General features: G+C 40.0%; 1 protein-coding gene, 1 non-coding gene and 1 pseudogene across 5 annotated transcripts in view; 2 read left to right on the forward strand and 1 right to left on the reverse strand.

Moving 5' to 3' along the window:
* KAT14 (lysine acetyltransferase 14) overlaps nucleotides 1-27,637 on the forward strand; it is a 55,541-nt gene that overhangs the window by 13,440 nt on the left and 14,464 nt on the right. For 3 of the 4 annotated variants that reach the window (XM_037131045.2, XM_053670934.1, XM_037131046.2), the window contains 2 exons: nucleotides 12,451-12,870; nucleotides 12,993-13,558. In XM_037131045.2, coding sequence (XP_036986940.1) covers nucleotides 12,451-12,870; nucleotides 12,993-13,558 — 986 coding nt within the window. The remainder of the gene's footprint in view (nucleotides 1-12,450; nucleotides 12,871-12,992; nucleotides 13,559-27,637) is intronic. The other variant, XM_053670933.1, reaches the window with a different exon arrangement.
* LOC119038529 (uncharacterized) lies at nucleotides 7,893-8,010 on the reverse strand (annotated as a pseudogene).
* On the forward strand, nucleotides 17,147-17,253 carry LOC119038530 (U6 spliceosomal RNA). The gene has a single exon (XR_005080434.1). It is a non-coding gene; the product is annotated as a U6 spliceosomal RNA (small nuclear RNA).

Genomic DNA, 27,637 nt, shown 5'->3' on the forward strand with positions numbered 1-27,637 from the left:
ATTCCATACTTTTTTTTACAGTGGCTGCACCAGTCTGCATTCCACCAGCAGTGCACTAGGGTTCCCTTTTCTCCACAGCCTCACCACCACTTCTTGTTTGTTGATTTGGTTATGATGGCCATTCTAACCAGTGTGAAGTGGTATCTCATTGTGGTTTTAATTTGAATCTTTCTGATGGCCAGTGATGCTGAGCATCCTTTTATGTCTCTGGACCCTCTGAATGTCCTTGGAGAAGTGTCTGTACAGGTCCTTTGCCCATGTTTTATTATATTTTAAAATGTATTTTATTGATTACGTTACTACAGTTGTCCCATTTTTCCCCCTTTAATTCCCTCTGTCCTGCCCCACCCCCATCTGCATTCCCACCTCTTAGTTCATGTCCATGGGTTGTACATACAAGTTCTTTCATTTCTACGTTTCCTATACTATTAACGTCCCCCTGTCTATTTTGTACCTACCATTTATGCTTCCTGTTCCCTGTACCTTTGCCCTCATTCCTCCCTCCCTTTACCCACTGATAACCCTCCATGTGATTTCCATTTCTGTGATTTTATTCCTGTTCTAGTTGTTTGTTTATGTTTTTGTTTTTTAGGTTCAGGTGTGATTTTATTGTGACTTTACTATTCATAGTTTTGATCTTCTTTTCCTTAGATGAGTCCTTTTAACCTTTCATGTAACAAGGACTTGGTGATGATGAACTCCTTTAACTTGACCTTATCTGGGAAGCACTTTATCTGCCCTTCCATTCTAAATGATAGCTTTGCCAGATAGAGTAATCTTGGATGTAGGCCTGTGTCTTTCATGACTTTGAATACTATTTCCAGCCCTTTCTTGCCTGCAAGTTGTCTTTGGGGAAGTCAGCTGATTTCTTATGGCAACTCCTTTGTAGGTAATTGTCTCCTTTTCTCTTGTTGCTTTTAAGATTTTGTCCTTATCTTTACTATTGGATAATGTAATTACGATGTGCCGTAGTGTATGCTTCCTTGGGTCCAACTTCTTTGGGACTCTCTGAACTTCCTGGACTTCCTTGAAGTCTGTTTCCTTCACCAGATTGGGGAAGTTTTCCTTCACTATTTGTTCAACAAAGTTTTTCATTTCTTGCTTTTCCTTTTCTCCTTCTGGCACCTTTATGGTTCAGATGTTGGAACGTTCAGAGTTGTCTTGGAGGTTCCTAAGCCTCTCCTCATTTTTTTGAATTCTTGTTTCTTCATTCTGTTTTGGTTGTATGTTTATTCTTCATTTTGTTCCAAATCATTGATTTGAGTCTTGGTTTTTTTCCTGTTACTGTTGCTTCCTTGTGCAGTTTCCTTTATTTCACTTTGTATAGTCTTCACTCTTTCCTCTATTTTGTGACCATACTTAAACCATTTGTGTGAGCATCCTGATTACCAGTGTTTTAAAATCTGCATCTGATAGGTTGGCTATCTCTTCATTGGTTAGTTGTATTTTTTCTGAAGCTTTGATCTTGTCTTTTATTTGGGCCACTTTTTCCCCCCAGCACACTTGTTATGTTGTAAGGGGCTAAGCCTTATGTATTCTCCAGATTGGGACAACCCATGTTTCTGCATTATGGTGCTGTATGTGGGTCCTAAAGGGAACAGTGCTGCTTGCTGGGCTTTCCGCTGGCTTTTAGTCACTTCCCTGACTGCCCACAAATTGTGCATGGGTTTGTGTACGTTCTAGGACGCTATAGGTCTGTCCAATGAATTCTCCTGTGAGGCTGGGAGTATCTCTTGCCGCCTCAACCCCCACAGATTTTTTCAGTCAGAGGTTTTGAGGCTTTATTTCCCCACACTAGAACCCTGGGTTGTGTGGTTGGTTTCACTCCCCAGTTTTCCTCCTGGTTTACCCACATGCAAATGTGGAATCACCTGCTCTGCCAGCCGCTTCCTTTGCCACCCCCAAACCCCCTCCACCCCGGTCCTTCAGTTGCCACCTTGCCACATTGCCACATATCCTCTGCACTGCTGCTACCGGTCTGGATGAATATTTCTTCTTTAACTCCTTGGTTGTTGGACTTGGAGTTTGATTTTCTGGCAGTTATGGTTGTTGTTTCTTTTTAAATTTCCTGTTGTCCTTTTGGTTGTGTGATGAGGCACAGTGTACCTACCTACCTATGCCTTTCTCTTGGCCGGAAGTCCTCCTTTGCCCATTTTTTAATTGGATTGTTTGTCTTCTTGGTGTGGAGTTGTGTGAGTTCCTTATATATTTTGGAGATCAAACCCCTGTCTGATACATCATTGGCAAATACATTTTCCCATACAGTTGGTTTCCTTTTCGTTTTGCTTCTTTAGCTGTGCAGGAGCTTGTAATTTTAATGAAGTCCCATTTGCTAATTCTTCCCTTTATGTCCCTTGCTCTAGGGGACATATCTGAAAAAATTGCAGGGTGGAATATCTGAGATTTTTCTCCCCGTGTTCTCCTCTAGGACTTTCATAGTGTTGTGACTTATATTTAAGTATTTTATTCATCACGAGTTTATTTTTGTATATATAGTAAGTTGGTGGTCAAGTTTCATTTTTTTGCATGTACCTGTCTAGATCTCCCAACACCATTTGTTGAAGAGGCTATTTTTACTCCATTTTATGCTTCTGCTCCCTTTGTCCAATATTAACTGACAGTGGAGAACTTCGGTTTATTTCTGGGCTCTCTATTCTGTTCCATTGAGACCTGTGTTTGTGTTCTCATGCCAGTACCAGACTGTTTTGATTATAGTGGCCTTGTAATATAGTTTGATGTCAGATATTGTGATTCATCCTACTTTGTTCTTCTTCCTCAGAATTACTGCAGCTACTCAGAGTAATTTATGGTTCCATGTAAATTTTTGAAGTGTTTGTTTTATATCTGTGAAATATGTCATTGGTGCTTTAATAAGGCTTGTATTCAATCTATACATTGCTTTAGGTAGTATGGACATTTTGAGGATGTTAAGTCTTCCAACCGTGAACATGGTATATACTTCCATTTGTTTATATCATCCTTCATTTCTTTCTTCAGTGTTGTGTAGTTTTCTGAGTGTAGGTCTTTACTTCCTTGGTTAGGTGTATTCCAAGGTACTTTATTTTTCTTGTTGCTGTATCAAATGGGATTTTTTACCTGAGTTCTCTTTCTAATATTTCATTGTTGGTATACAGAAATGCCTTTGATTTGTGATTACTGTCTACAGCCATACCACCCTGAACGTGCCCGATCTCGTCTGATTTCTGATTACTGACTTTGTATCCCACTGTTCTGCCAAATTCACTTATTAGGTCAAGTAGATTTTTAGTGGAGTCTACAGGATTTTCTGTGTACACTATCATGTTATTTGCAAACAATGACAATTTTACTTCCTCCATTCCAATTTAATTATCTTTTATTTCTTTTTCTTGTCCAATTGTTGTGGCTAGGGCTTCCATTAGTATGTTGAACAGAAGTGGTGAAAGTGGACATCCTTGTCTTGTTCCTGAACTTAGTGGGAAAGCTTTTAGTTTTTGTCCATTAAGTATGTTGTTGGCTGTAGGTTTCTCATGTATGACCTTTATTATGTTGAGGTATGCTCCCTCTACTCCCACTTTGCTGAGTGTTTATACTGTAAATCAGTACTATACCTTATCAAATGCTTTTTCTGCATCTGTTGATATGATCATGTGATTTTGTTTATGTGATATACTACATTTGTTCATGTGTGAATATTGTACCATCCTTGCATCCCTAGGATGAATCCCACTTGATCATGGTGTATGATCTTTTTATTGTATTGCCGGATGCAGTTTGCTAATATTTGGTTGAGGATTTGAGCATTTCTGTTCATTAGCCATATTGGCCTGTAGTTTTCTTTCTTTGTTGTGTCTTTATTTGGTTTTGGGTTTAGAATGATGCTGGCTCATAAAAATGTTTAGGAGTCTTCCTTTTATTTGGATTTTTTTGGAATATTCTGTTAAGAATGGGGTTAGCTCTTCCTTACATGCTTTGTAAAATTTTCCTGTGAAATGGGTCAGTCCAGGTCTTTTGAGTGCCTGGAGTTTTTTGATTACTGGTTTGATTTCTCCAACTGTCACCAGTTTGTTCAGGCATTCTGCTTCTTCTTCATGCCGTTTTGGAAAATTGCATTTTTTCAGAAATTTGTCCATTTCACCCTGGTATTCAAATTTCTTGGCATATAGTTGTTCATATTAAATTTTTACAATCCTTTGTGTTTGTTTGTATCAGTTGTAATTTCTCCTCTTTCATTTCTGATTGGGTTTACTTGGGTTGTCTCTTTTTTTCTTGATGAGTCTGCTTAAAGGCTTGTTGATTTTCTGTATCTTTTCAGAGAACCAGCTCCTGGATTTATTGATCCTTAGAGTTGTTTTTTTAGTGTCTGTGTTGTTTAATTCTGCTCTGATCTTGGTTATTTCCTTCCTTCTGTGTGCTCTGGGCTTTGTTGTTGTTGTTCTAGTTTTTGTAGATATAGGATTAGGTTGCTTATTTGAAATATTTATTTATTTATTTTTTTGGTAGGTCTGTATTGCTATGAACTTCCCTCTCCAAACTGCCTTTGCTCTGTCCCATAAGTTTGGGGCTGTTGTGAGTTTATTTTCATTTGTTTCCAGAAACTTTTTGGTTTCTTCCTTGATCTTATTCTTAACCTATTCATTGTTTAATAGTATGATATTCAGTCTCCATGAATTTGAATGTTTCTGAGTTTTTCCCTTGAGGTTGGTTTCTAGTTTCAGGCCTTTGTGGTCTGAGAATATGCTTCATATTTTAATTTTCTTGAATTAGTTGAGGCTTGTTTTGTGTCCTGTCATGTGGTCTATCTTTGAAAATGTTCCACGTGCATTTGAAAAGAATATATATTTTGTTTCTTTTGGATGAAAGTTCACATATATATATATAAATATATATATTTATATACAAACACATACATTTTCTATATTTATAAACATATATTTGTATATTTATAAAGTTTGTAAATATATAAACTTTCACATATATATATGTATATATATTATCAGTTAAGTCTATTTGATATAAGGCAATGTTCAGTGTTGCAGTGTCCTTGTTGTTTGGAAGATCTATCCAATTTTTACAATGGAGTGTTAAAATGTCCTAGTGTATATGTGTTATTGTCTATATCTTTCTTGAAATCCTCCAAGATTTTTCCTATATATTCGGGTGCATTTATGTTGGGTACATATGTGTTTATAATGTTTGTATCTTCTTGATGGATTCTTTCCTTCAGTATTATGAATTGTCCTGGGTTCCTTTTTTTAAACTATTTTTTATTAGCATAATCATGCTATTACAGCATAATCGATAAAAAATTTCCCAATTTCCCTATTCTTCCTTCATCCCTCCTCTGCTGTGCCCTGCAACCCTCCAGCATCCCCCCACTTACTTCATGTTCATGAGTTATACATATAAGTTCTGTGAGTCCTATGTTTCTTATACCATTTTTATCTCTCTCCATCTATTATATGCCTACTAATTATGCTTCTTCTTCCCTGTACCTTTTCCCCCCTATTTCTTCCCCCTCCCCACTGAAATCCCTCCATGTAATACCCATTTCTTTGATTCTATTCCTGTTCTGGCTGTTTGCTTAGTTTTTGTTTTAGTTGTTTTTCTTTTCTTTTAGGTTCTCTTCTTTTCTTTTCATTTGTTGATAATTGTGTTTGTTATCATTTTACTGTTCATATTTTTTTATCTTCTTTTTCTTACATAAGTCCCCTTAACATATCATATAATAATGGCTTGGTGGAAAGAAAATATCACTAATAATGGAGAAGACCACAGTGGATTTCACATTGGTAGCCTCTACTATTTACCACTGTAAATGTGGATCTGCCTCTGGTGATGTCAGTTGTTGAACTTGTCTGACCTTAGATGGCCTGCTCTGAGACTGTCAGGGATCTACTTTCTGTGGCTGTCTCCATCATTTGTTAATTTAGTGACTCTACACTTGGCAGTCAGACTTAAGCACCACAGAACCAGGGCAGAGTCTCTCCAGGGGGTGGGGCTGTTGTTTCCCATCAGGCTGCTGCAGATCAGAGGGGCAGTAGTCTGCCTAAGCAGGATGGCTGTTTCCAAATGGGGAATGACCACCACCAGTATCCCAGAGGCTATTCTCTCAGTTCTCACCCCTAAGCTTCTGTCCCCAGTCTCTCCTCAGGCGTCCCTAGCCCACTCTGCCCCTGCCTTTTCCTGAGCCCCTGCTAAGTGGATGCATATGAATATTTGTGCATTGCTCCTTCAAACAGCTCTTCGTATCTCCAGTTGTCCATGTGTGTCAGAGAGTAACTGCCAATTTTTGTCACCAATGTATAGACAACAATTTTTGTTGTTATCTGTGTACCTTTTGGGCTCTGGTGCTCTAGGCTGGGGATCGCAGCTGAGGATTTAGACCCCACACTTCTCAGGAGGATCCAGCCAGTTGCTTAATTATCCCTCCGGTGCTGCTGCCTGTGGGCACCCAGCCAGCCTTCTCCACACTCCTTACCAGTCAGTCAGTGCTGAAGATGATTCTTCTGTCTGTCTGAGGTTATAAGCTTTCTCTCTCGCTATTGTTCAGTTGTTTTTTCCAGGTGATTTCTCCACAGTTGTAATTCCAGATTCATCCTGGGAGGAGGTTAGTGTGGCTTCCACTCACTTCTCTGCCATCTTGCCTCCCCTTGTTTGAAAGCTTTTTAAAAAAAATATATTTTATTGATTATGCTATTACAGTTTTCCCAGTTTTGCCCCCTTTGACCCCCCTCCACGTGGTACCGTCATTCCCTCCTGCAGTCCAGTTCCTTAGTTCATGGCTATGATTTGTGCATATAATTTTTTTGGCTTCACATTTCCAATGCTATTTTTAATATCCCCGTCTATTTTGTACCTACCAGTTTATGCTCCTTAATCCCTGCATCTTTTCCCCCTCCTAACTGATAACCGTCCAAATGATCTCTGTATATATGATTCTGTTCCTCTTCTGGTTTTTTGCTTGTGTTTGTTTATTTAGATTCGGTTGTTGGTAGTTGTGAATTTATTGCTACTTTAATGTTTATAGTTTTGGTTTTTTTCTTAAATAAGATTCTTTAACCTTTCATATAGTAATTAATGGCTTGGTAATGATGAAAAACTTTAGCTTTACCTGGTCTATGAGGCATTTTATATGCCCTTCAATTCTAAATGATAGCTTTGCTAAATAGAGTACTCTAGGTTGTAGGATCTTACTTTTCATCACTTTGAATGCTTCCTGCCAGTTCCTTCTATCCGGCAAAGTGTCTTTTGAGAAATCAGCTGTCAGTTATAGGAACTCCTTTGTTAGGTAACTTTCTTCTTTTCTCTTGTTGCTTTTAGGATTCTCTATTTTTAATCTTGGGCATTTTAATTATGATGTGTCTGGGTGTGGTACTCTTTGGGTCCTACTTGTTTGGAACTCTCTGCTTCCTGGACCTGTGTGTCTATTTCCTTCACCAAGTTAGGGACATTTTCTTTCATTTTTTTTCAAATAAATTTTCAGTTTCTTGCTCTTCTTCTTCTGGCATTGTTATGATTGGGATATTGGTATGTTTGAAGATGTCCCTGAGGCTTATTATTCTATCCTAATTTAAAAAAATTTTTTTTCTTCTTGGTATTCTGATTGTATGCTTTTTTCTTCCTTATATTTCAATTTGTTTACTTGATACTCAGTTTTATCCACTGTACTGTTGGTTCCATGTAGATTTTTCTTTATTTTACATAATGTGACCTTGTAATTTCTGCCTGGGTCTTTATCATGCTGTTGCCATATTGAGTGAGTTCATTGAGTATCCTTATAAGCAGTATTTTGAACTCTGCGTCTCGTAGATTGGTTATCTATATTTTGTTTAATTCTTTTTCTAGAGTTTTGTTTTGTTCTTTCAATGGGACCATATTTCTTTGTCCCCTCATTTTGGCAGCCTCCCTGTGTTTGTTTCTGTGTATTTTGTAGAGCTACTTTGATTCCCTGTCTTAGTAGCCTGGCCTATTTTAAACTGATAAGAGCAGACACTACACTTGATCTTAGCCAAAAGGTTGAGAAGCAATAGTAGCCTGGCCTATTTAGAGGAGAGGACCTGTTAATAGTATGGGACAGAGCCTTAGATGATTGCCAGCGTGGGGCAATCCTTTTACCACTTTGTGTCTCTGTGAGGGGAGAGCACTCGGAGAGGAGACACTGTGGCTGCCTGGCTTCTGGTGGTTTGCCTGGGAGGGAGCTGTCTCTCAGCCCATGCCCTGTTTCCAGTCTCCTTGCTTTCTCCCCATATGCCACTGTGTCCTTCCAGCTGTTGCCCTGGTGCTGAATCCCAGAGGGGGTCTGTGTAAATCCTATGTCTATGTAGGACCTTTAAGATGAGTCTCCTGATAATCTGGTGGTTTCTTCCACACCCCAACACCCACTTTTTTCATAGCCAGAAGTTATGGTGATTTATCTATGAGGCGCTGGAACCCTGGGCTGCTGGGTAGTCTGGTTTGGGCCAGTGATCCTGTGCACCTGTGCACCTGTACACCAGTTTTTATTTACCACATGTGAATGTGGGGTGGACCATTTGGCTCCCTCTCCACACTGCCTTTACAGCATCGTGCCTTTCTGTGCTTCTCTACCTCTGTCTACATCTCTACCCCTCCTACCCATGTGGATGAATGTGGCTTCTTTAAATCCTTGGTTGTTGGCCTTCCTTACAGCTCGATTTTCTGACAGTTCTAGTAGTTATTTTGTAGTCTAGATGTATATTTTCTGTAGTTGCGTGAGGAGGTGAAGTGTGTTTACCTACACCTTTGTCTTCATCCTGTTTTTAATCTTTTTATCATGAAAAATTTTAAATATATGCAAATTTGGAGAGTAATACAATGAATCCCCACATATCATTCACCTAGCTTCAAATTTTACATTTTAATTTTTTTATTGTTACTTTTTAAAATTAAATTTATTGGGGTGACACTGGTTAAGAAGATTGTACAGGACAGCTTTTATGTTTTAAAAAACATATTTGTGAATAAAATCAAATAGGATTGAAGGATATAAATTATGGATGGTGCCCCTCTGCACATACCTCTTCTTCCAGTTTCATTCCCCACTGTTCACTCTTATGACGTCTTTAGAAATAGTCTCTGTACATTTAAACATTTTGTTATTTTTTGAGAAAAACTGTAAATGGACCCATAATACTTGTTCCTCAGTTATCCCCCTGCTTATAAGTAAGTATACCTTGGATATTTTTCTATACCTGTACATGCAGATTTTTTATTTCATTGCATTCCTTTGAATGGCTACATGGTAATTTATTAACCCCTGTTGGTAGACATTTTGCTTATTTCTAGAACCTTTTGTTGTTATTTTAAATAGTATTACAATATTACATTTGTGTACTTGTACAGTTTTTTGTGATAAATTCTTGGAAGCATGTTGCTTTATCAAAAACTATGCTAATTAAAATTTTTTATTAATATTGCCAAATTACCCTCCAAAAAATTGTAGTAAAATTTATATTCTAGTATGAAAATGTTCATTTTCCCTTATGCTTGCTGAGCATTATTAAACTTTTAATGTTTACCAATCCCAGTAGGTAAAAGATAATTAGTTGTTTAATGTGTATTATAATTTTTTTCCTAACAGATAGATCTAAGTCCTCATTTAAAGTATTCATTGACTTACCAAGTGTTGGATGTTAATGAAATAACAGAAAGAAAGTGGAAGTATAATTAGGAGAAGCCACCCAAAAGAAAATGTGAGATTATTGATGGGGTATAGGAAAGAGGAGTCAGAAAAGGTTCTTAAACTAGTGACCAGAAGTAAAAATGACTGAAACAAAAGGAAAAAATATAAAGCATTCATTGAGTATTTCTCTACTTTGAAGGTGATAATAGGCTTACAACAATAAATTAGCAAAAGAAATGAAAGCTGAATGATTATTTAAAAATTTAGAGAGACTTCTGGTCAAGATGGCAGCACAGGCAGACATGACCTGCCTCCTCTTAAAACCACATCAAAATTACAACTAAAATACAGAACAGCCATCACTCGGAACCATCAGAGATCGAGTTGAATGGAAGTCTAACAACTGTGGAATTAAAGAAATCATATCCATCCAGACTGGTAGGAGAGGTATAGATGCAGAGCCTTGGAATGGTCTGGGCCTACAACCACAGGTGGTGGATAAAAATTCAGGAGGGGTATCTTGGGAGTGAGGAGTCTCAGCCCCACACGAGAACCCTAGCCCAGGGTCCAGTGCTGAGAAGATAAGTCCCCACAACTTCTGGCTGTAAAAACCAGTGGGGTTTATGTTGGTGGAAGAAACTGCTGGAGTCCCAAGCAGGGCCTCTTAAAGAACTCACACATGAACTCACCTACTCAGACAATCCTTCTGAAGTCCAGCACTGGGGTAACAGCTTGAAAGGCACCAGTGTCACGTGGCAAAATTGAAGTGTCTGGCATCAAGGTGAGCAGAGTCCATTATTTGTTTTCTAAACCTTTCCCTGACTGAGACACAGAGCTGGCAAGCTAGGGCCATGTCTGAGACTCCATCAACTTGGATAACACTGTTTGACCCACCTTGAAGATCCCCAGAGACTCTCCCCCTGCTCCATTCAACTATGGGCCCACCTAAGCTGTTTTTCCACATGACTGGCTGGTCTTGGCGCATGCTTCACAACTCCCTAAATCCTCAAAAAAGGAACTGCTGGCCTCAGTGAGTGTCATGCCTGCCATTAACAGCAGGTAGCCTAAATTCACAGCATGGCTTCTCCAGGGAAGCTCCAAGCCTAGCACAAGTAGCAGCTATCTAAGATTGCTTTATAGCTCAGGCAAGGTGGCCCTAGGCTAAACACACATGGGGGCTGACCTTGCCCAGCACCACCCAGGAAATCCCAAAGCCTGTGAACCTGGTGGGCAGCTACAGACCATGTCATAGCACCACCACCCTGCTCCTGCACAGATGATCCTCCATGGATGGTGGAGGTTGGTGGTTAGTGGTCACAGCCAGTGTTTGCAGCTGACTGGCCTGGGTAAATCCCTTTCATTGACCTGCAAACAGCAATCAAAGCTCAACTGGAGAAGGAGAGTGTACACAGCCACACACTAAGGCTGCATCTAGAGTTACCCAGCTTGGGTGATAGGGAAGGCTGTACCATTGGCCCCTACAGGATACCTACTACATTAGGCCACACTCCAAGACACAGAGTCAAAGCAGCTCTACCTAATACATAGAAACAAACACAACGAGGCTGCCGAAAAAGGAGACAAAGAATCATGGCCAAAATGAAAGAAAAGATTAAAACTCCAGAAAAAGAGCTAAAGGGAACAGAGATAAGCAAGCTATCAGGTGCAGAGTTCAAAACACTGTTTATAAGGATGCTCAAGGAACTTAGTGAGGGCCTCAGCAGAACAAAAAAGATCCAGTCAGAAATGAACAATATACTTGTGATATAAAGAAAAATGTATAGGGAAACAACAGTAGAGTGGATGAAGCCGAGAATCAGCTCAATAATTTGGAACATAAGGAAGCAAAAAACAATAATTGGAACAACAAGAGGAAAAAAGAATTTAAAAAAATGAGAGTATTATAAACAGCTCTGGGACAAGCTTAAGTGGTCCAACATTCACATTATGGGTGTGTCAAAAGGAGAAGAGAAACAGCAAGAAGCTGGAAATATACGTGAAAAAAAGAGTGAAAGAAAAGGTCCCTAACTTGGTGAAGGAAATAGACATACAAGTCCAGGAAGCACAGAGTCCCAAACAAGATGGATGCAAAGCACTACAAGGCACATCATCATAAAAATGCCAAAGGTGAAAGGTAAATAGAGAATCTGAAAAGCAGTTAGTTACCTGTAAGGGAGTTCTCATAAGACTGTCAGTTGATTTCTCAAAAGTAACTTTGCCGTCTAGAAGAGATTGGCAAGAAATATTCAAAATCATGGAAAGCAGAGCCCTACAGGCAAGATTGCTCTACCTAGCAAAGCGAACATTTAAAATTGAAGGGTGGATAAAGAGCTTCTCAGACAAGAAAAAAGGTAAAGGAGTTCAGCATCACCAAACCAGTAGTATATGAAATTTTAAAGGGACTTATTTAAGAAAAAGATCAAAATTATGATCAATAAAATGGCAAAAATACATGTCTGTCAACAATTGTATTTAAAAAACAAACTAAGCAAACAAGAAGAATAGAGTCAGAATCATGGGTGTGGAGAGCATTTGGTTGTTTGCCAGATGGGAGTAGGGTGTGGGGGAATGATAAAGAGCTGAAGGGATTAAGAAATACAAATAGGTAGGTACAGAATAGCTTTGGTGATACGAAGTACAGTACAGGAAATGGAATAGCCTAAGAACTTATATGCATGACCCATGGACATGAACTTGTGTGGAGATTCCCTGAGTGAGTGGGGAGTCCTAGGTGAAGGTGGGTAAAGGAGGGGGGAAATCTAGACAACTGTAATAGCATAATTAATAAAATACAATTTCAAAAAATTTAGATATTTATTCTTTTCCAGCAGCCTCAAAACCAACTTTAGATCCCATCATTACTGTTGAGGGCCTTAGAAAACGTGTGAGTCGCAATCCCGTGGAATCGGCCATGGAATTAAAAGAGAAAAGGTCTCGTACTCAGGAAGCAAAAGACATTAGAAGAGCACAGAAGGAAGCAGCTGGCTTTCTTGACAGGAGCACTTCTTCAACCCCAGTGAAATTCATAAGCCGAGGTCGCCGGCCTGACGTGATTCTAGAAAAAGGAGAAGTGATTGACTTTTCATCCTTGAGCTCCTCTGACCGCACCCCGCTGACAAGCCCATCTCCTTCTCCATCTCTGGATTTCTCTGCCCCCGGGACTCCTGCTTCTCACTCAGCCACGCCTAGCTTGCTTTCAGAAGCAGATCTGATTCCAGATGTGATGCCACCACAAGCCTTGTTTCATGGTAAGACTTAACCTTTCATGGGTCTTTTCTTTTATGTACGGCCCATGATGTAAAAGTGTATGCTTTCACCTTGCATGTAGTGTGCTTTGCATTTCTTCTGCTTTGTTTTATGCTCTGCACAGATGATGATGAGATGGAAGGTGATGGAGTCATAGATCCAGGGATGGAGTACGTCCCACCCCCTGCTGGGTCAGCAGCTTCTGGGACAGTGGTTGCGGGCAGAAAGAAGGTCAGAGCTCCTGAGCAGATAAAGCAGGAGGTAGAGAGTGAGGAGGAAAAACCCGATAGGATGGACATTGACAGCGAAGACACAGATTCCAACACATCTTTGCAAATGAGGGCTCGAGAAAAGAGGAAGCCACAGCTGGAGAAGGACAGGAAACCTAAAGGGCCCAAATACACCCCTGTGAGCATCTATGAGGAAAAACTTCTTCTGAAAAGGCTGGAAGCTTGTCCCAGTGCTGTTGCCATGACACCGGAAGCTCGGAGACTGAAGCGGAAATTGATTATCAGACAAGCGAAAAGGGAGAGGGGCTTACCACTTTTTGACTTGGATCAAGTAGTTAATGCTGCTCTTTTGTTAGTCGATGGGATTTATGGAGCCAAAGAAGGAGTTTCCAGTCTTCCAGCAGCCCAAGCCACATACAGAACCACCTGTCAGGACTTCAGAATCCTCGACAGATACCAGGTGAGTTAGCACACACTCTCAAACTCAGGGTGGGAGTAGAGGTGGGGTAGGCACGATGGAGTGGACACAGTTATGCTGTGACTGTTAAAGTCCTGAATAATTTGGGGAGAGAAACGAAAACAGCAAGAAAGAAAAATACAAAAATTGCTGGGCTTAATTTTTTGAAATAGCTCAGTCTGAATACCCCTTCATACATCTGGGGTTTTTCCCTCTTGGGGCATTCAAGACAGAACCTAGACATTTTCATTGTATCATTTTTTCCCTGAGGGTAGCTGTCCATGGTTTGTTTTATAGCTTTGATCAATAGTTGTATTGAGAACATTAGTGTAGCAGACCCTGTGCTTAGCAGAATCTGAAAACATGTAAACATCTGTGTAGTTAGGAGACAGCATGGAGACATAGCAGCCAAGGAATCAGTATGGTGTCAGTGTTGCTTGAGATGATTTAGGGGAACCCATGTCTAGGTGTACTCCTGTAGCAGTGAATTCCATTTGAACTGCCAGAACCATACCTTCACACAGCAGGAATGAGAGGTCTTATGTTCCCTGTATCTTTGCTAGCACTTGCTCTTACCAGCCTTTGACTCAGTTGCTCTTACCAACTGAGACTAAGTCTCAGTTGACTAGTCAGCTAACTGAGAGCTGTAAAGTGAATTTGTTTGTAAGATTATCAGTAAGGTTAAACAGTTTTCATGTTCCCTAGTTGTTCTCTGTGAATTGCCTATTTGTATTCTTTACACATTCTTCTATCTTGTTCTTTGGCAACTAGTGGGCTCTTCTCCTTGTTGCCACTATTCTGATATTATTCAGTAGTTAGGGCTTTTTGTTTCATTGTACTCAGTGTTTCATATGTGGGCCCTCTCAATTTGAAACTCTCCTTGAGTTATAGAAAGTCTTCTTAATTTCTTATCTTCTGGTTTCTCTGTTCTGTCTTTTCAGAGCACTACTATTAGCAAACTTTTGGGTTAGCAAACATTTTCTGTAAAGGGTCAGATAATAAATAGTTTCTGCCTTGCAGGCCACACAGTCTCAGTTGCAACTGTCCAGCATTACTGTTGTATTGTGAAAGCTGCTGAAGACAATGCATGGGCGTGGCTGTACTCCAGTAAAACTTTATTTACTAAAACAGACTCGATTTGGCATATGGGCTGTAGTTTGTCAGTGACCTTTACTCCAGATGGATCCCCTTCATATTTTTTCTCCTAGTTCCCATCTTTCCTGGGGAATAAAAACCTGCCTGCCTGCATCCTAGGAGCAAGTGAGGGGCTGGGAGCCACCCCATCAGCTGGAAAACTTCCACTGAATGTCCCTGTTTTTAGGACAGTACTTCCACCCTTGGCTGTGTCAGGTGCCCTTGTGTCCAGAATCTCTTTTGAGCCTCTACAGAGTGTAGTCTTCTTCCCATGGAGGGGAATATCACTTCTGGATATGAGTAGTGGGGGCTTTAACCCCTTAAATCAAGAGACACTCCACTTTAGTAGGACCTGGTGTCCCCAGTTGCTGCCCTTTCCTGAGGCTCTGGCCTATCAGTCAGGCTGCTCCTGCCTGGCCTGTCCTCACTGCTGCCTTAGGTTTTGCCTTTCTGGTCTAAGTCATTTGCCACTTATTCATATACTTTTTTTTGCCACCATCTGTTTTTTTTTCTCATGGGTTCTCTTTTTTAACATCTATGCTTTATTTTTTTAAATTATGAAATGTGTCATATCCATAGAAGAATGCATAGAACATGAGTATAGTTTATAGAGATGAATAAAATAATGGCCTGTGCCTCTAGCTCCTGGGTTAAGAAACAGCATAATAAACACCTGTGAAATCCTGTGCACTGCCTGCTCCTCTCAGAGGGAGTCATTTTCTTACTTGTTAAGCATTCTTCTACTTTTTCCATGTCTGTATTCCTAAACAGTACACTTCCAGTTTAAAAAGAAATGAAGTGGAAAGCACTTAGTGTATAAGGAAATTGACTCTCAGATGAAGGCTTCCAGGAGAAGATAAGCTGAGGGTCATTGCTATAGATTAAATTGTGTTCCCCAAAAGGATATATTAAAGTTCTAATCCCCGTATATGAGAATGAGACCTTATTTGGAAATAGGCCTCTTGTACATATAATCAGTTAAGATAAGATCATACTGGAGTAGGCTCGGCCCTTAATGCAGTATGACCAGTGTCCTTATAAGAAGAGAAGAGACACAGGCACACAGGGAGAGTACCATGTGATGACTGAGGCAGAGTGATGTGTCTATAAGCCAAGCAATACCAACAATTGCTGGCAACATCAGAGGCCAAGAAAAAGGCATGGGACAGATTGTCCCTCAGAGTGTTCAGAAAGAGCAAGGCCCTGCTGACATCTTGATTCCTGACTTCTTGACTTCAGAACTATGAGAGAATAAATTTCTGTTTTAAGTCACCCCATTGATACAACAGCTCCAGGAAACTCATATAGTCATGTTCTGGCTACACCTCCCATGAGCCCATCCTGGAGAAGTCAGTGGTCAAGGTCATTAAGGAGTCCTAGGAAACATAAGGCTCACTATCACCTGAGCTGCAGTATATACCAGGCAGTGTGACAGAAGTCTGGACTGTGGAAATGGTGTCCTCTGTATTCCTGCCTGTGCTGATATGCTTTCTTCCAGGTCATAGGAGGTCAGGTGTGGGGCATGTGTCCTCCGCTGAGCCAGGGAGTGGATGGAGTAGAGTCTCAGAGTACATGGTGAAGCCAAGCAGGGCACAGAGAGATTCTGAGCCACTACTTCTCAGGGGTAAAAAATGGTTCGGTAGCGGCAGAGACTTAGTGATGGTAGCCTCAGTATGTTGGCCCCTTGAGTCACACTTACCACTCTACTGGCTGCCTTTTGTGTGTGGTACTCTGGTCCTGGGATCACCTTTCACTGGGGACTCATTTGTTCCTTCTTTGTATTGAATCTCCTGTTCCTGTGCTCCATCTTTACCTTTTTATATGTTTACCCTCTGGTTTAGCAGAGCTTATAGTTAGTGGCTTTCTGAGGAGAGCTGCCTGGGAAGTAAAATGTGAGGCCTTCCTTGCCTGAAAGGCCTTGAACTTAAAGCCAGAATCCCAAGCCAGCATTGGGTAAAGCTGAGGGCCAGTTTAACAGCAATGGTGGAAGCATTTAGACAATGGAATAGTTCTCTGTTGAGGACCTCCAGTATTTCTTCCTTGAGGTGTTTTCTGTTGTCAGAGTTGCCATAGAGGATTGTTTCAGACTCAGGACTCTGGTTACCAAGTAGGGAAAGGGGACCTTAGCCTTTAGCTTTACAGTACTCACACCTTAATGCTATGTTAGCTGCCCTGTCCAGAGGCCCAGTCATACTTTGTCTACAGATCAGACCACCCAACTTCTGTGGGGAGGAGGGCAACCATCTGGCAGCAGGAAGTTGAGGTAGGATATAGGGATCATACTGTTGTGCACACAACTTCTATCATTCTTTTGGTGAGCATGTGTCCTTGGGCTCTGAATCTCACAAGGGCTTCTCAGTTTTTCCTCCCCAGCTAGTAGGGATGGGATGGCTAGAGGGAGCTGCAGTTAGATATTTCCCTTTCCACAGGTTGTTTAGGCTCTGGTAAAACCTCAGTGTGCTCACTTCGGCAGCACATATACTAAAATTGGAGCAATACAGAGAAGATTAGTATGGCTCCTGCACAGGGATGATAGGCAAATTTGTGAAGCGTTTCGTATTGTTCAGGCATTATGCTGAGGGAAGTAAGTCAGACAAGACAGGCAAATGCTGTATTATCTCCTATGTGGACTTAAAAACAACGACTCATAGATAGAGATCAGACTTGTGGTTACCAGAGGCAGAGCATGGGAGGAGGGGGCATTGGAGGAAGGTGGTCAAAAGGTACAAATTTCCAATTGTAAGATAAAATAAATACTAGGAATGTAACATACAACCTAGTAACTATAGCTAACGTTGCTGTATAATATATAGGAAAGTTGTTAACAGAGTAAATCTTAAGAATTCTCATCACAAGGAAAACATTTTTTTCTTTTTTCTCTTTTTATGATACTTACCCGATGGATGTTAACTGAACCTACTGTGGCAATCATTTCACAATAAATGTATATCAAACCATCATGTTGTGTACTTTAAACTTATGGACCGATATATATCAGTTATTTCTCAGTAAAACTGTGGGGGGGATGTCTCTAACAAAATACTTAAAAAAAAATAAGACATTAGGGTAGGCTCTGGCAAAATGGTTTCTTTCAAGGACAGGCCTTGTTAAGAAGAACAGAGTATGTTGTACTCTGGTGTATTTCAAAATGGCTACTTTCCCCCTCCTCTTGCCAGAAGCATGAAGCAATTTTTCTTGCTTTTTACCACAAGAACTTGGTAGAGCTCCTGGAAGTATCAAGAAAACTTGCAAAAATGTGTCCCCCTCCCCCCAGAGGTTTGTCTCTAGGATTTGCTCACACTGATCCTCCAGCAATTTTGCATTTGTAGTTTAGGTTTTCCCACCTGGTACTTGTTCCCACAGCTTTCTATTCATGGGTTTCTGCTTCCGTAAGTTGTGATTCTCTATATCCTTCTGTCTCTCTCTCCTGTTTGGAGGCAGCAGTTTGCCCTGTGACCTCAATTCTCTGATGGATCCAAGAAGTCTGATTTTCAGTTTGTTCAACTTTTACTTGTTAGGATGTTGTCTCTTTATATGAGAGAAACGGGATGTTCTCTTCTGTGCTTCTTTAATCAGGGAAATTCTTTATAATTGCTTCTTTAATATATTACTCTTTTATGTTTTTTCCTCTCCTTTTTGTGGGTTCCTAATATGGACATTGACACCATTAGTTCTTTTATCTCTTCCTTTTCCTTTCTTTTTTCCTCTCCTGAGGGTATGTTTATTGATTTTAGAGAGAGAAGAAAATAGTGGGAGAGAGAGAGAGAGAAAGAGAAAGAAACATTGATATGAGAGAGAAACATTGATTGGTTGCCTACCATTCACACCCTGAGCAGGGATCAAAGTCACAACCCAGCTATGTGCCCTTACTGGGAATTAAACCCACAACTTTTTGGTGCATGGGATGACCCTCCAAGCAACTGAGCCACCTGGCCAGGGCTTTTCCTTTTCCTTTTCCTTTAATTTTATTTCATTTTTTTCTTTTTATTGCACATATTGGGGTGATGTTGGTTAAGAAAATTATACAGATTTCAGGTGCACAGTTCTGTAACACATCATCTGTATGCTGTATTGTGTGTTCACCAACCCAGCTCAAGTCTCCATCCATCACCATTTATCCCCCCTATATTCTTCACCGCTCTCCATGTGCCCACTGACAATCACCACACTGTTATTCATGTCCATGAGTTTTTTTTCTTCATTCCTCCACCCTCTTACCCAGCCTCCTTCTCAGGCAGCAGTCAGCATGCTTGCTCTCTATCTGTGTGTCTGTGTTTCGCTTATGAGTTCATTTTGCTCATTACAGTCCACATGAGTGCAATCATATGGTCCTCGTCTTTGTCTGGCTGGCTTATTTCATTTAACATGATGGTCGCCAGGTCCATCTGTGCTGTCACAAAGGGTAAATTCTTTTTTTTTTTTCACAGCCAAGTAGTATTCCATTATGTAAATTGGCCACAACTCTTTTACCCACTCATCTACTGATGGACACTTGGGCTGATTCCAAATCTTGACTATTATAAATAACACTGTAATGAATATAGGGGTGCATATACTCTTTTGAATTAGTGTTTTGGGTTTCTTCAGATATATCTTCAGAAGTATAATCACTGGGTCATAAGTTTTTAATTTTGGGGGGTAAATCCATACAGCTTTCCACAGTGGCTGCACCAATCTGCATTCCTATCAGTAGAGCATGGGGGTGCCCTTTTCTTTTTTCAAAGATTCTGTTTATTTATTTTTAGATAGAGGGGAAAGGAGGGAGACAAGAGAGAGAGAAACATCGCTGTGTGGTTGCCTCTTATGCACCCCTCACTGGGTACCTGGCCTGCAACCCAGGCATGTGTCCTAGGTATTGAACCAGTGACCCTTTGGTTTGCAGGCCAGCCCCCAATCCACTGAGCCACACCAGCCAGAGGGAGAGTTCCCTTTTCTTCACATCCTTGCTTGCACTTGTTGTTTCTTGATTTACTGATAGCCATCCTGCAGATGTATGGTGATATTTCATTGTGGTTTTAATTTGCATTTCGCTGATGATGAGTGATGTTGAGCATATGTTTATCGGCCATCTGTATGTCCTATTTGGAGAAGTGTTTATTTTAAGTCTTTAGCCCATTTTTATTTTTTATGAAGTATATTTTATTGATTATGCTGTTAAAGTTTCCCCAATTTTTCCCCCTTTATTTCCCCTCCATCCTGCATGCTCCCCCTCCAGCATTCCCCACTCTTAGTTCATGTTCATGGATTGGACATATAAGTTCTTTGGCTTCTCCATTTCCTATATTATTCTTAACCTCTCCCTGTCTATTTTATGCCTACCAATTATGCTTGCTATTTCCTGTACATTCCTCCCCTCATCCTCCCCACTGAAAACCCTCTGTGTGGTATCCAACCCATTTCTCTGATTCTGTTCCTGTTCTAGTAGTTTGCTTAGTTTTTGTTTTCTTTTTTTTTAAGGTTCAGTTGTTGATAGTTGCATTTGTTGTCATTTTACAGTTCATAGTTTTTGATCTTCTATTCCTTAGATAAGTCCCTTTAGCATTTCATATAATAAGGGCTTAATGATGATGAATTCCTTTAACTTGACTTTATCTGGGAAGGAACTTTATCTGCCCTTCCATGTTAAATGATAGCTTTGCTGGGTAGAGTAATCTTGGATGTAGGTCCATGCTTTTCATGACTTCAAATACTTCTTTCCAGCCCCTTCTTTCCTGTAAGGTGTCTTTTGAGAAATCAGCTGACAGTCTGATGGGGAATCCTTTGTAGGTGACTGTCCCCTTATGTCTTGCTGCTTCTAGTATTCTCTTCTTCATTTTAATCTTGGCTAATGTAATGATGATGTGCCTTGGTGTGTTCTTTCTTGGGTCCAACTTCTTTGGGACTCTCTGAGCTTCCTGGATTTCCTGGAACTCTATTTCCTTAGCCAGATTGGGGAAGTTCTCCTTCACTATTTGTTCAAATAAGTTTTCCACTCATGGCTATTTCTCTTCCCCTTCTGGTACCCCTATAATTTTGATGTTGGAACATTTAAAGATGTCCTGGAGGTTCCTAAGCCTCTCCTCATTTTTTTAATTCTTGTTTCTTCATCCTTTTCTGTTTGGTCATTTCTTTCTTCCTTCTGGTCTGCTCCCTTGATTTGAGTCCCAGTTTCCTTTCCATCACTATTGGTTTCCTATGCGTTTCCCTTCATTTCAATTAGTTTAGCTTTCATATGTTCCTCTAATTTGTGAGTAAAATCAACCAGTTCTGTGAGCATCCTGATCACCAGTGTTTTGAACTGTGCATCTGAAAGTTTTGCTATTTCTTTGCTGCTTAGAGTTACAGGCTCTGGGGCTTTGAGTTCTTCTTGAGCCATAGTTTTGTCTGTTCGCACCTGTTACGTATGGAGCCCAAGGTGTTCACCAGAGCAGGGCCACCCAGGTGGCTGGGTTGTGATGCTGGATGTGGGCACAGGGTCAAAGGGGGGTGATAGCAGTCTTCTCTGCTGCTTCCCGCCACTGGGGCCTGCGTGGTCTGTCTCATTGCTCACTCCTTAGCTGGTTTATCTGCACACGAATGTGTGACCACAGTCAGCCTGCCACCTTGTGTCCTCAGTGGGTCCACCATTGCTATTCCACACCTGGGATCCGCCCGCCCACATCTGCCTGCGTGCCTGGGTCACGTGCTTTGATTGGTCTGGTGGATCTTTCCTGCCCGTCCCCGCTCCACTCTGGCTTTGCCCCTCTTACTGGTCTGGCTGAAAGGTTCGTTGTTATCGGACTTCCATGTAGTTCAATTTTCTGTGTTTGGCTGCCTATTTTGTTACTAAAACTTTGTTGTCTTTAAACTTGGTTGTGTGAGAAGGTACAGTGTTTCCACCTACACCTCCATCTTGGTGGAAGTCTCCTTAATCTTGGGTAACTTAATGATGATGTGCCTTAGTGTATTCCTCCTGAGGTCCAATTTCTTTGGGATTCTCTGGGCTTCCTGGACTTCCTAATAACTCTCTTTCCTTCACCAGATTGGGGAAGTTTTCCTTCATTACTTGCTCAAGTAAGTTTTCCATTTCTTGCTTTTCCTCTTCTCCTCTTGGCACCCCTGTGATTCTGATGTTAGAGTGTTTAAAGTTTCCAGAGTTTCCTAAGCCTCTCCTCGGTTTTTTTATTCTTGTTTCTTCATTCTGTTCTGTTGGATGTTTATTTCTTCCTTTTATTCCAAATTGTTGATGTGAGTCCCAGTTTCCTTCCCTCCACTGTTGGTTCCCTGTATATTTTGGGAACCCTTTATTTCACTTTGGGAAGCCTTCATTTGTTCCTTCATTTTGTGACTGAACTTAATCAGTTCTGTGAGCATTGTGATTACCAGTGTTTTGAACTGTGCATCAGATAGGTTGTCTATCTCTTTTCAGGAGCTTTGATCTGTTTTTCAGTTGGGCCATATTTCTCTGTTTTGGTGCACCTGTTATGTTGTAAGGGGGCCAGGCCTCAGGTATTCACCGTGGCCAGGCAACCTCTTTGCTGCATTGTGGTGCTGTCTGTGGTGGAGGGGTCAGAGAGGGAATAATGGAACTTGCTTGCTCAGCTCCAGCCCCATTTCCCAACAACCTTTTTCATATGACACCGGGAGTTTCTCCCACTGTGGCCACCCCTGCAGTAGTTTACAGCTAGCTTTGAGTCTTTAGTTTCCTGTTCAGCGAGCTCTGCCTTGCCCACACTGTCTGCCACCTTGCAGCAAGTCCTGTCAACCAGCCCTGTCTCACCCACACAGTCCACTGTCTTCCCGCGAGTCCTATCTGCTCGGATGCCTGTCTCCACCACTCCTACTGGTCTGGGTGAATGTTTCTTTAACTCCTTGGTTGTCAGAGTTCCATGCAGTTTGATTTTCTGCCACTTCTAGTTGTTTATTGTTTTTAGATTGGTTTTTATCTTATTTTGGTTCCGTGAGGAAGTGAAGCATTGCTACCTATGCCTCCATCTGGACTGGAACTAGTCCATTTTTAAAGTGGATTGTTTGTGTTTTGGTGTTGAGTTTTATCAGTTCTTTATCAATTTTGGGTATTAATCCCTTATCAGATATATCATTGGCAAATATGTTCTCCCAGTCATTGGGTTGTCTTTTCATTTTCTTCATGATTTCCTTTGCAAAAGCTCTGTAGTTTGATATAGTCCAACTTGTTTTTTTTTGTTTCCCTTACCCAAGGAGATATACCAGAAAAAATATTGCTATAGGCAATGTCTGAGATTTTGCTGCTTTTGTTTTCTTCTAGGATTTTTATGATTTCAAGCTTCACATTTAAGTCTTTATTCCACTATGAGTTTATTCTTTTGTGTTATGTAAGAAGGGGGTCTACTTTCATTGTTTTTTGCACGTGTCCAATTTTCCCAGCACCATTTATTGAATAGACTGCCTTTACCCCATTGTATTTTTTTTTGCCTTCTTTATCAAATATTAGTTGACCATTAAAGTGTGGGTTTATTTCTGGGCTCTCTATTCTGTTTCATTGATCTATGTGACTGTTTTTCTGTAAATACCATGCCATTTTGATTACTATGGCTTTGTAGTGTAGTTTGATATCAGGTAGCATGATATTTTTTGTTCTTTTTTCTTAAGATTGCCGAGGCTATTAGGGTTCCTTTGTGGTTCCATATTATTTTTTAGAATATTTGTTCTAGTTCTGTGAGATATGCCATTGGTATTTTAATAAAAATTGCATTGAATCTATAGATTGCTTTGGATAGTATGGATATTTTCATGATCTTAATTCTTCCTATCCATGAACAGTGTATGCTTCCACTTACTTGCATCTTTCTCAGTTTCTTTCTTCAGTATCATATAATTTTCCAAGTACAGGTCTTTTACCTTATTAGTTAAATTTATTCCTAGGTTCCTTACTTTTTGTTGTTGTTATAATTGTAAATGGGAGTTTTTTCTTAATTTCTCTTTCTGGTAGTTCACTGTTGGTGTATAAAAATGGTACCAATTTCTGACTTAATTTTGTATCTTGCTGCTTTACTGATTTTATTTATAAGTTCTATAAGTTTTTTGGTGGAGTCTTTAGGGTTTTTGATATATAGTATCATGGCAAGAGTTTTTCCGTATACAGCAGAGGTGTCCAACCTGTGGGCTGCATGCAGCCCAGGATGGCTATGAATGTGGCCCAACCGAAAATCATAAATTTACTCAAAATATTATGAGATTTTTATGTGATTATGTGTCATAATCACAAAAAATTTCCCCCAGTTCCTTTAAGTGTAAAGTTAGATTATTTATTGAAGTTTTTACTTGTTTCTTGAGATAATGGCACAAAACAACTCTTCTTCCATTGTGGCACAAATGCCAAAAGGTTGGACACCCCAATGCACAGTATCATGTCCTCTGTAAGTAATGACAGTTTTACTTTGGCTGTGGGTTTGTCAAATATGGTCTTTATTATGTTTAGGTATGTTCCACTTATTTTCATTTTGCTGAATTTTTATCACAAATGTGAGCTGGACTTTTATCACATTTTTTTCTGCCTTTGTTTATATGATTGTATGGTTTTTTCATTTTGCTTATGGGGTTTATCATGTTTATTGATTTGCAGATATTGTACCAATCTTGCATCCCCAGAATAAATCCTAGGTGGTCATGGTGTATGAACTTTTGAATGTATTGCTGGATGTAGCTTGCTAATATTTTGCTAAGGATTTTAGCGTTTATGTATCATCAGGGATACTGGCCTATACTTTTCTCTTTTCATAGTATCTTTATCTGGTTTCTAAGTTAGGATAATGCTGGCTTCGTAAAATGAGCTTGACAGTTTTCTCTTCTCTTGAGTTTTTTGGAATAGTTTGAGAAGGATAGGTGATAGTTCTTCTTTGAATGTTTGGTAAAATTTACCTGTGTGTAACCATCGGGTGTAGGATTTTTGTTTGTTGGGAGTTGATTACTGCTTCAGTTTCACTGTTTGTGTTCTGTTGATTCAGATTTTCTGATTCTTTATGATTTCGTTTTAGAAAATTGTATGTTTTTAGGAATTTACCTATTTTGTCCAGAGTGTCCATTTTGTTGGCATATGTTTATTTGTAGTATTTTTCTACAATCCTTTGTGTTTCTTTTTTTAAGCATATCTTATTGATTATGCTATTACAGCTGTCCCAATTTTTTTATCCCCTTTATTCTCTTCCTCCATGAACCAGCCTACCCTCCAGCATACCCCTCACCCCTTAGTTTATCTCCATGGGTTATATATGTAAGTGCTTTGGCTCCTACATTTCCTATACTATTCTTAACTTTCCCCTGTCTATTTTGTGCCTGCCTATTATGCTTCTATTCCCTGTAACTTACCCCCATTCTCCCCTTCCTCTCCCCACTGATAACCCTCCATGTGATGGCCATTTCTGTGATTCTGTTCCTGTTCTAGTTATCAGTTTGTTTTTGTTTTTGTTTTTAAGGTTCAGTTGTTGATAGTTCATTGTCATTTTACTGTTCATAGTTCTGATCTTACCATTTTTCTTACATAAATCTCTTTAACATTTCATATAATAAGGGCTTGGTGATGGTGAACCCTAACCTTACCTTATCTGAGAAGCACTTTATCTGCCCTTGCATTCTAAATGATAGCTTTGCTGGATAGAGTAACATTGGATATAAGTCCTTGCCTTTCGTGACTTCACTACTTCTTTCCAGCCCATCATGCCTGCAAGGTTTCTTTTGAGAAATCATTTGATAGCCTTATGGGCACTCCTTTGTAGATAACTGTCTCCTTTTCTTTCGCTGCTTTTAAGATTCTCTCCTTATCTTTAATTTTGGGTAGCTTAATGATGATATGCCTTGGTGTGTTCCTCTTTGGGTCCAATTTCTTTGGGGGACTCTGGGCTTCCTGAAAGTCTATTTCCTTCACCAGATTGGGGAGGTTTTCCTTCATTATTTGTTCAAATAGTTTTCAATTTCTTGATCTTCCTCTTCTCTTGGCTGCCCTATGATTCAGATGTTGGAGCATTTAAAGTTGTCCTAGAGGGTCCTAAGCCTCTCCTTATTTTTTTTGAATTCTTGTTTCTTTATTTTCTTTTGGTTGGATGTTTCTTTCTTCCTTTTGTTTCAAATCATTGAGTCCTGGTTTCCTTCCCTTCATCATTAGTTCCCTGTATATTTTCCTTTATTTATCTTTTCATAGCCTTCACTTTTTCCTCTATTTTGTGACCATACTCAAACATTTCTATGAGCATCCTGATTACCAGTGTTTTGAACTCTGCATCTGATAGGTTGTCTGTTTCCTCGTTGCTTAGTTCTTTTTCTGAAGTTTTGATCTGTTTGTTCATTTGGGCCGTATTTCTTTGTCTCAGTGTAGCTCTTACATTGTAAGGCAAAGAACCTCAGTTATTCGCCAGGGCAGGGCAACCCATGTGGCTGCATTATGGTGCTGTCTGTGGGGGAGGGTCAGAGAGGGAACAATGCCTCTTGTTTGCTCCATTCTAGCCCCACTTTCTGTGTGACTTCCCTTGTTTCCCACAAGTGGATTGTGCCCTTTCAGGTGCTGATTCTTGGGTGGGTTGGTATGTATACATTCTAAGACCTCGTGGGCCTCTTTCACGTACTGTTCTGTGAGATTAGGAGTTTCTCCTGCTGCCACAACCCCCACAGATTTTTACAGTCAGAGGGGTCTTTAGTTTCCCTTACTGAAATCTTGGGTTCCTCAGTCTCTCTCACTCCCCAGTTGTTCTTCCTGGCTTCTTGGCATGCAAATGTGGTACCAACTGGTCCACTAGCTGCTTCCTTGCCATTTGTCCTCTCTGCCCTAGCTGCCTTTCTCTGCCCCCCACTCCGCCACAGGTCCTTGGTTGTTGGGTTTCCATGCAATTTGAATTTGTGGTAGTTCTGGTTGTTTTTTGTTTTTTAATTGGTGGTTATCTTTCTTTTGGTTGCGCAAGGAAGGGAAGTGTTTCTACTTATGACTCCATCTTCCCTTTGTGTTTTTTTTTGTGTCAGTTGTTACTTCTCTTCTATTTATTTTATCTCTTTGGGTCCTCTTTTTTTTCCTGATGAGTCTAGTTAAAGGTTTCTCAATCTTGCTTATCTTTTCAGAGAACCAGCTTTTGGTTTTATTGCTGTTTTGGTTTTTTTTTTAGACACTATTTTGATTACTTCTGCTCTGATCTTTATTTCCTCCTACTCACTTTGGGCTTTGTTTTTTTCTCCCCAGTTCCTTTACGTGTAAAGTTAGATTATTTATTGAAGCTTTTACTTGTTTCTTGAGATAATGTGATGAATTTTCTTCTTAGGACTGCTTTCACTGTGTCCCATAGATTTGGGGTTGTTACCTTCTCATTTTTATTTTTCTCAAGGTATCTTTTGTATTTTCCCTTGATCTCATTGTTAACCCATTCATTGTTTAGAAACGTGTTACTTTGCCTCTATGTGTTTGTGTGTTCTTCAGGGTTTTTCCATGTGTGTGCGCGTGATTGATGTAGTTTCACACCAAGAGGCTTGATTTGATTTCTGTGTTCTTAAATTTATTGAGACTTAATTTGTGTGCTAACATGTGATCATTCTAGAAAATATTCCATGTACACTTGAAAAGAATGTATATTCTGGTGCTTTTGGGTGAAATGCTCTGAAGATATCAATTCCATCTGATCTAGTGTGTCACTTAAGGCCACTGTTTCCTTAATGATTTTCTGTCTAAAAGATCTATCCATTGGTGTCAGTGGGGTGTTAAAAATTAACTACTGACTGTATTTCTGTCTGTCTCTCCTGTTGTGTCCATCAAGGTTTGTTTTACGTATTTAGGTGCACCAGTGCTTAGTGCATACGTGTTTACAAGGGTTATGTCCTCTGTGTCCTCTTGCGTTGATCCCTTTGGCATCATGTAATGTTCTTTGGCTCTTGTTGTGGCCTTTGTTTTGAAGTCTGTTTTGTCTGCTGTCAGTATTGCTACCTCAGCTTTTTGTTGTTTCCATTTGCATTGCATATCTTCTTCTATCCCTTTTG

Source organism: Artibeus jamaicensis, unplaced genomic scaffold, assembly GCF_021234435.1.
Source record: "Artibeus jamaicensis isolate MK-2021 breed Jamaican fruit bat unplaced genomic scaffold, CSHL_Jam_final contig_65, whole genome shotgun sequence".
NCBI lineage: Eukaryota > Metazoa > Chordata > Mammalia > Chiroptera > Phyllostomidae > Artibeus > Artibeus jamaicensis.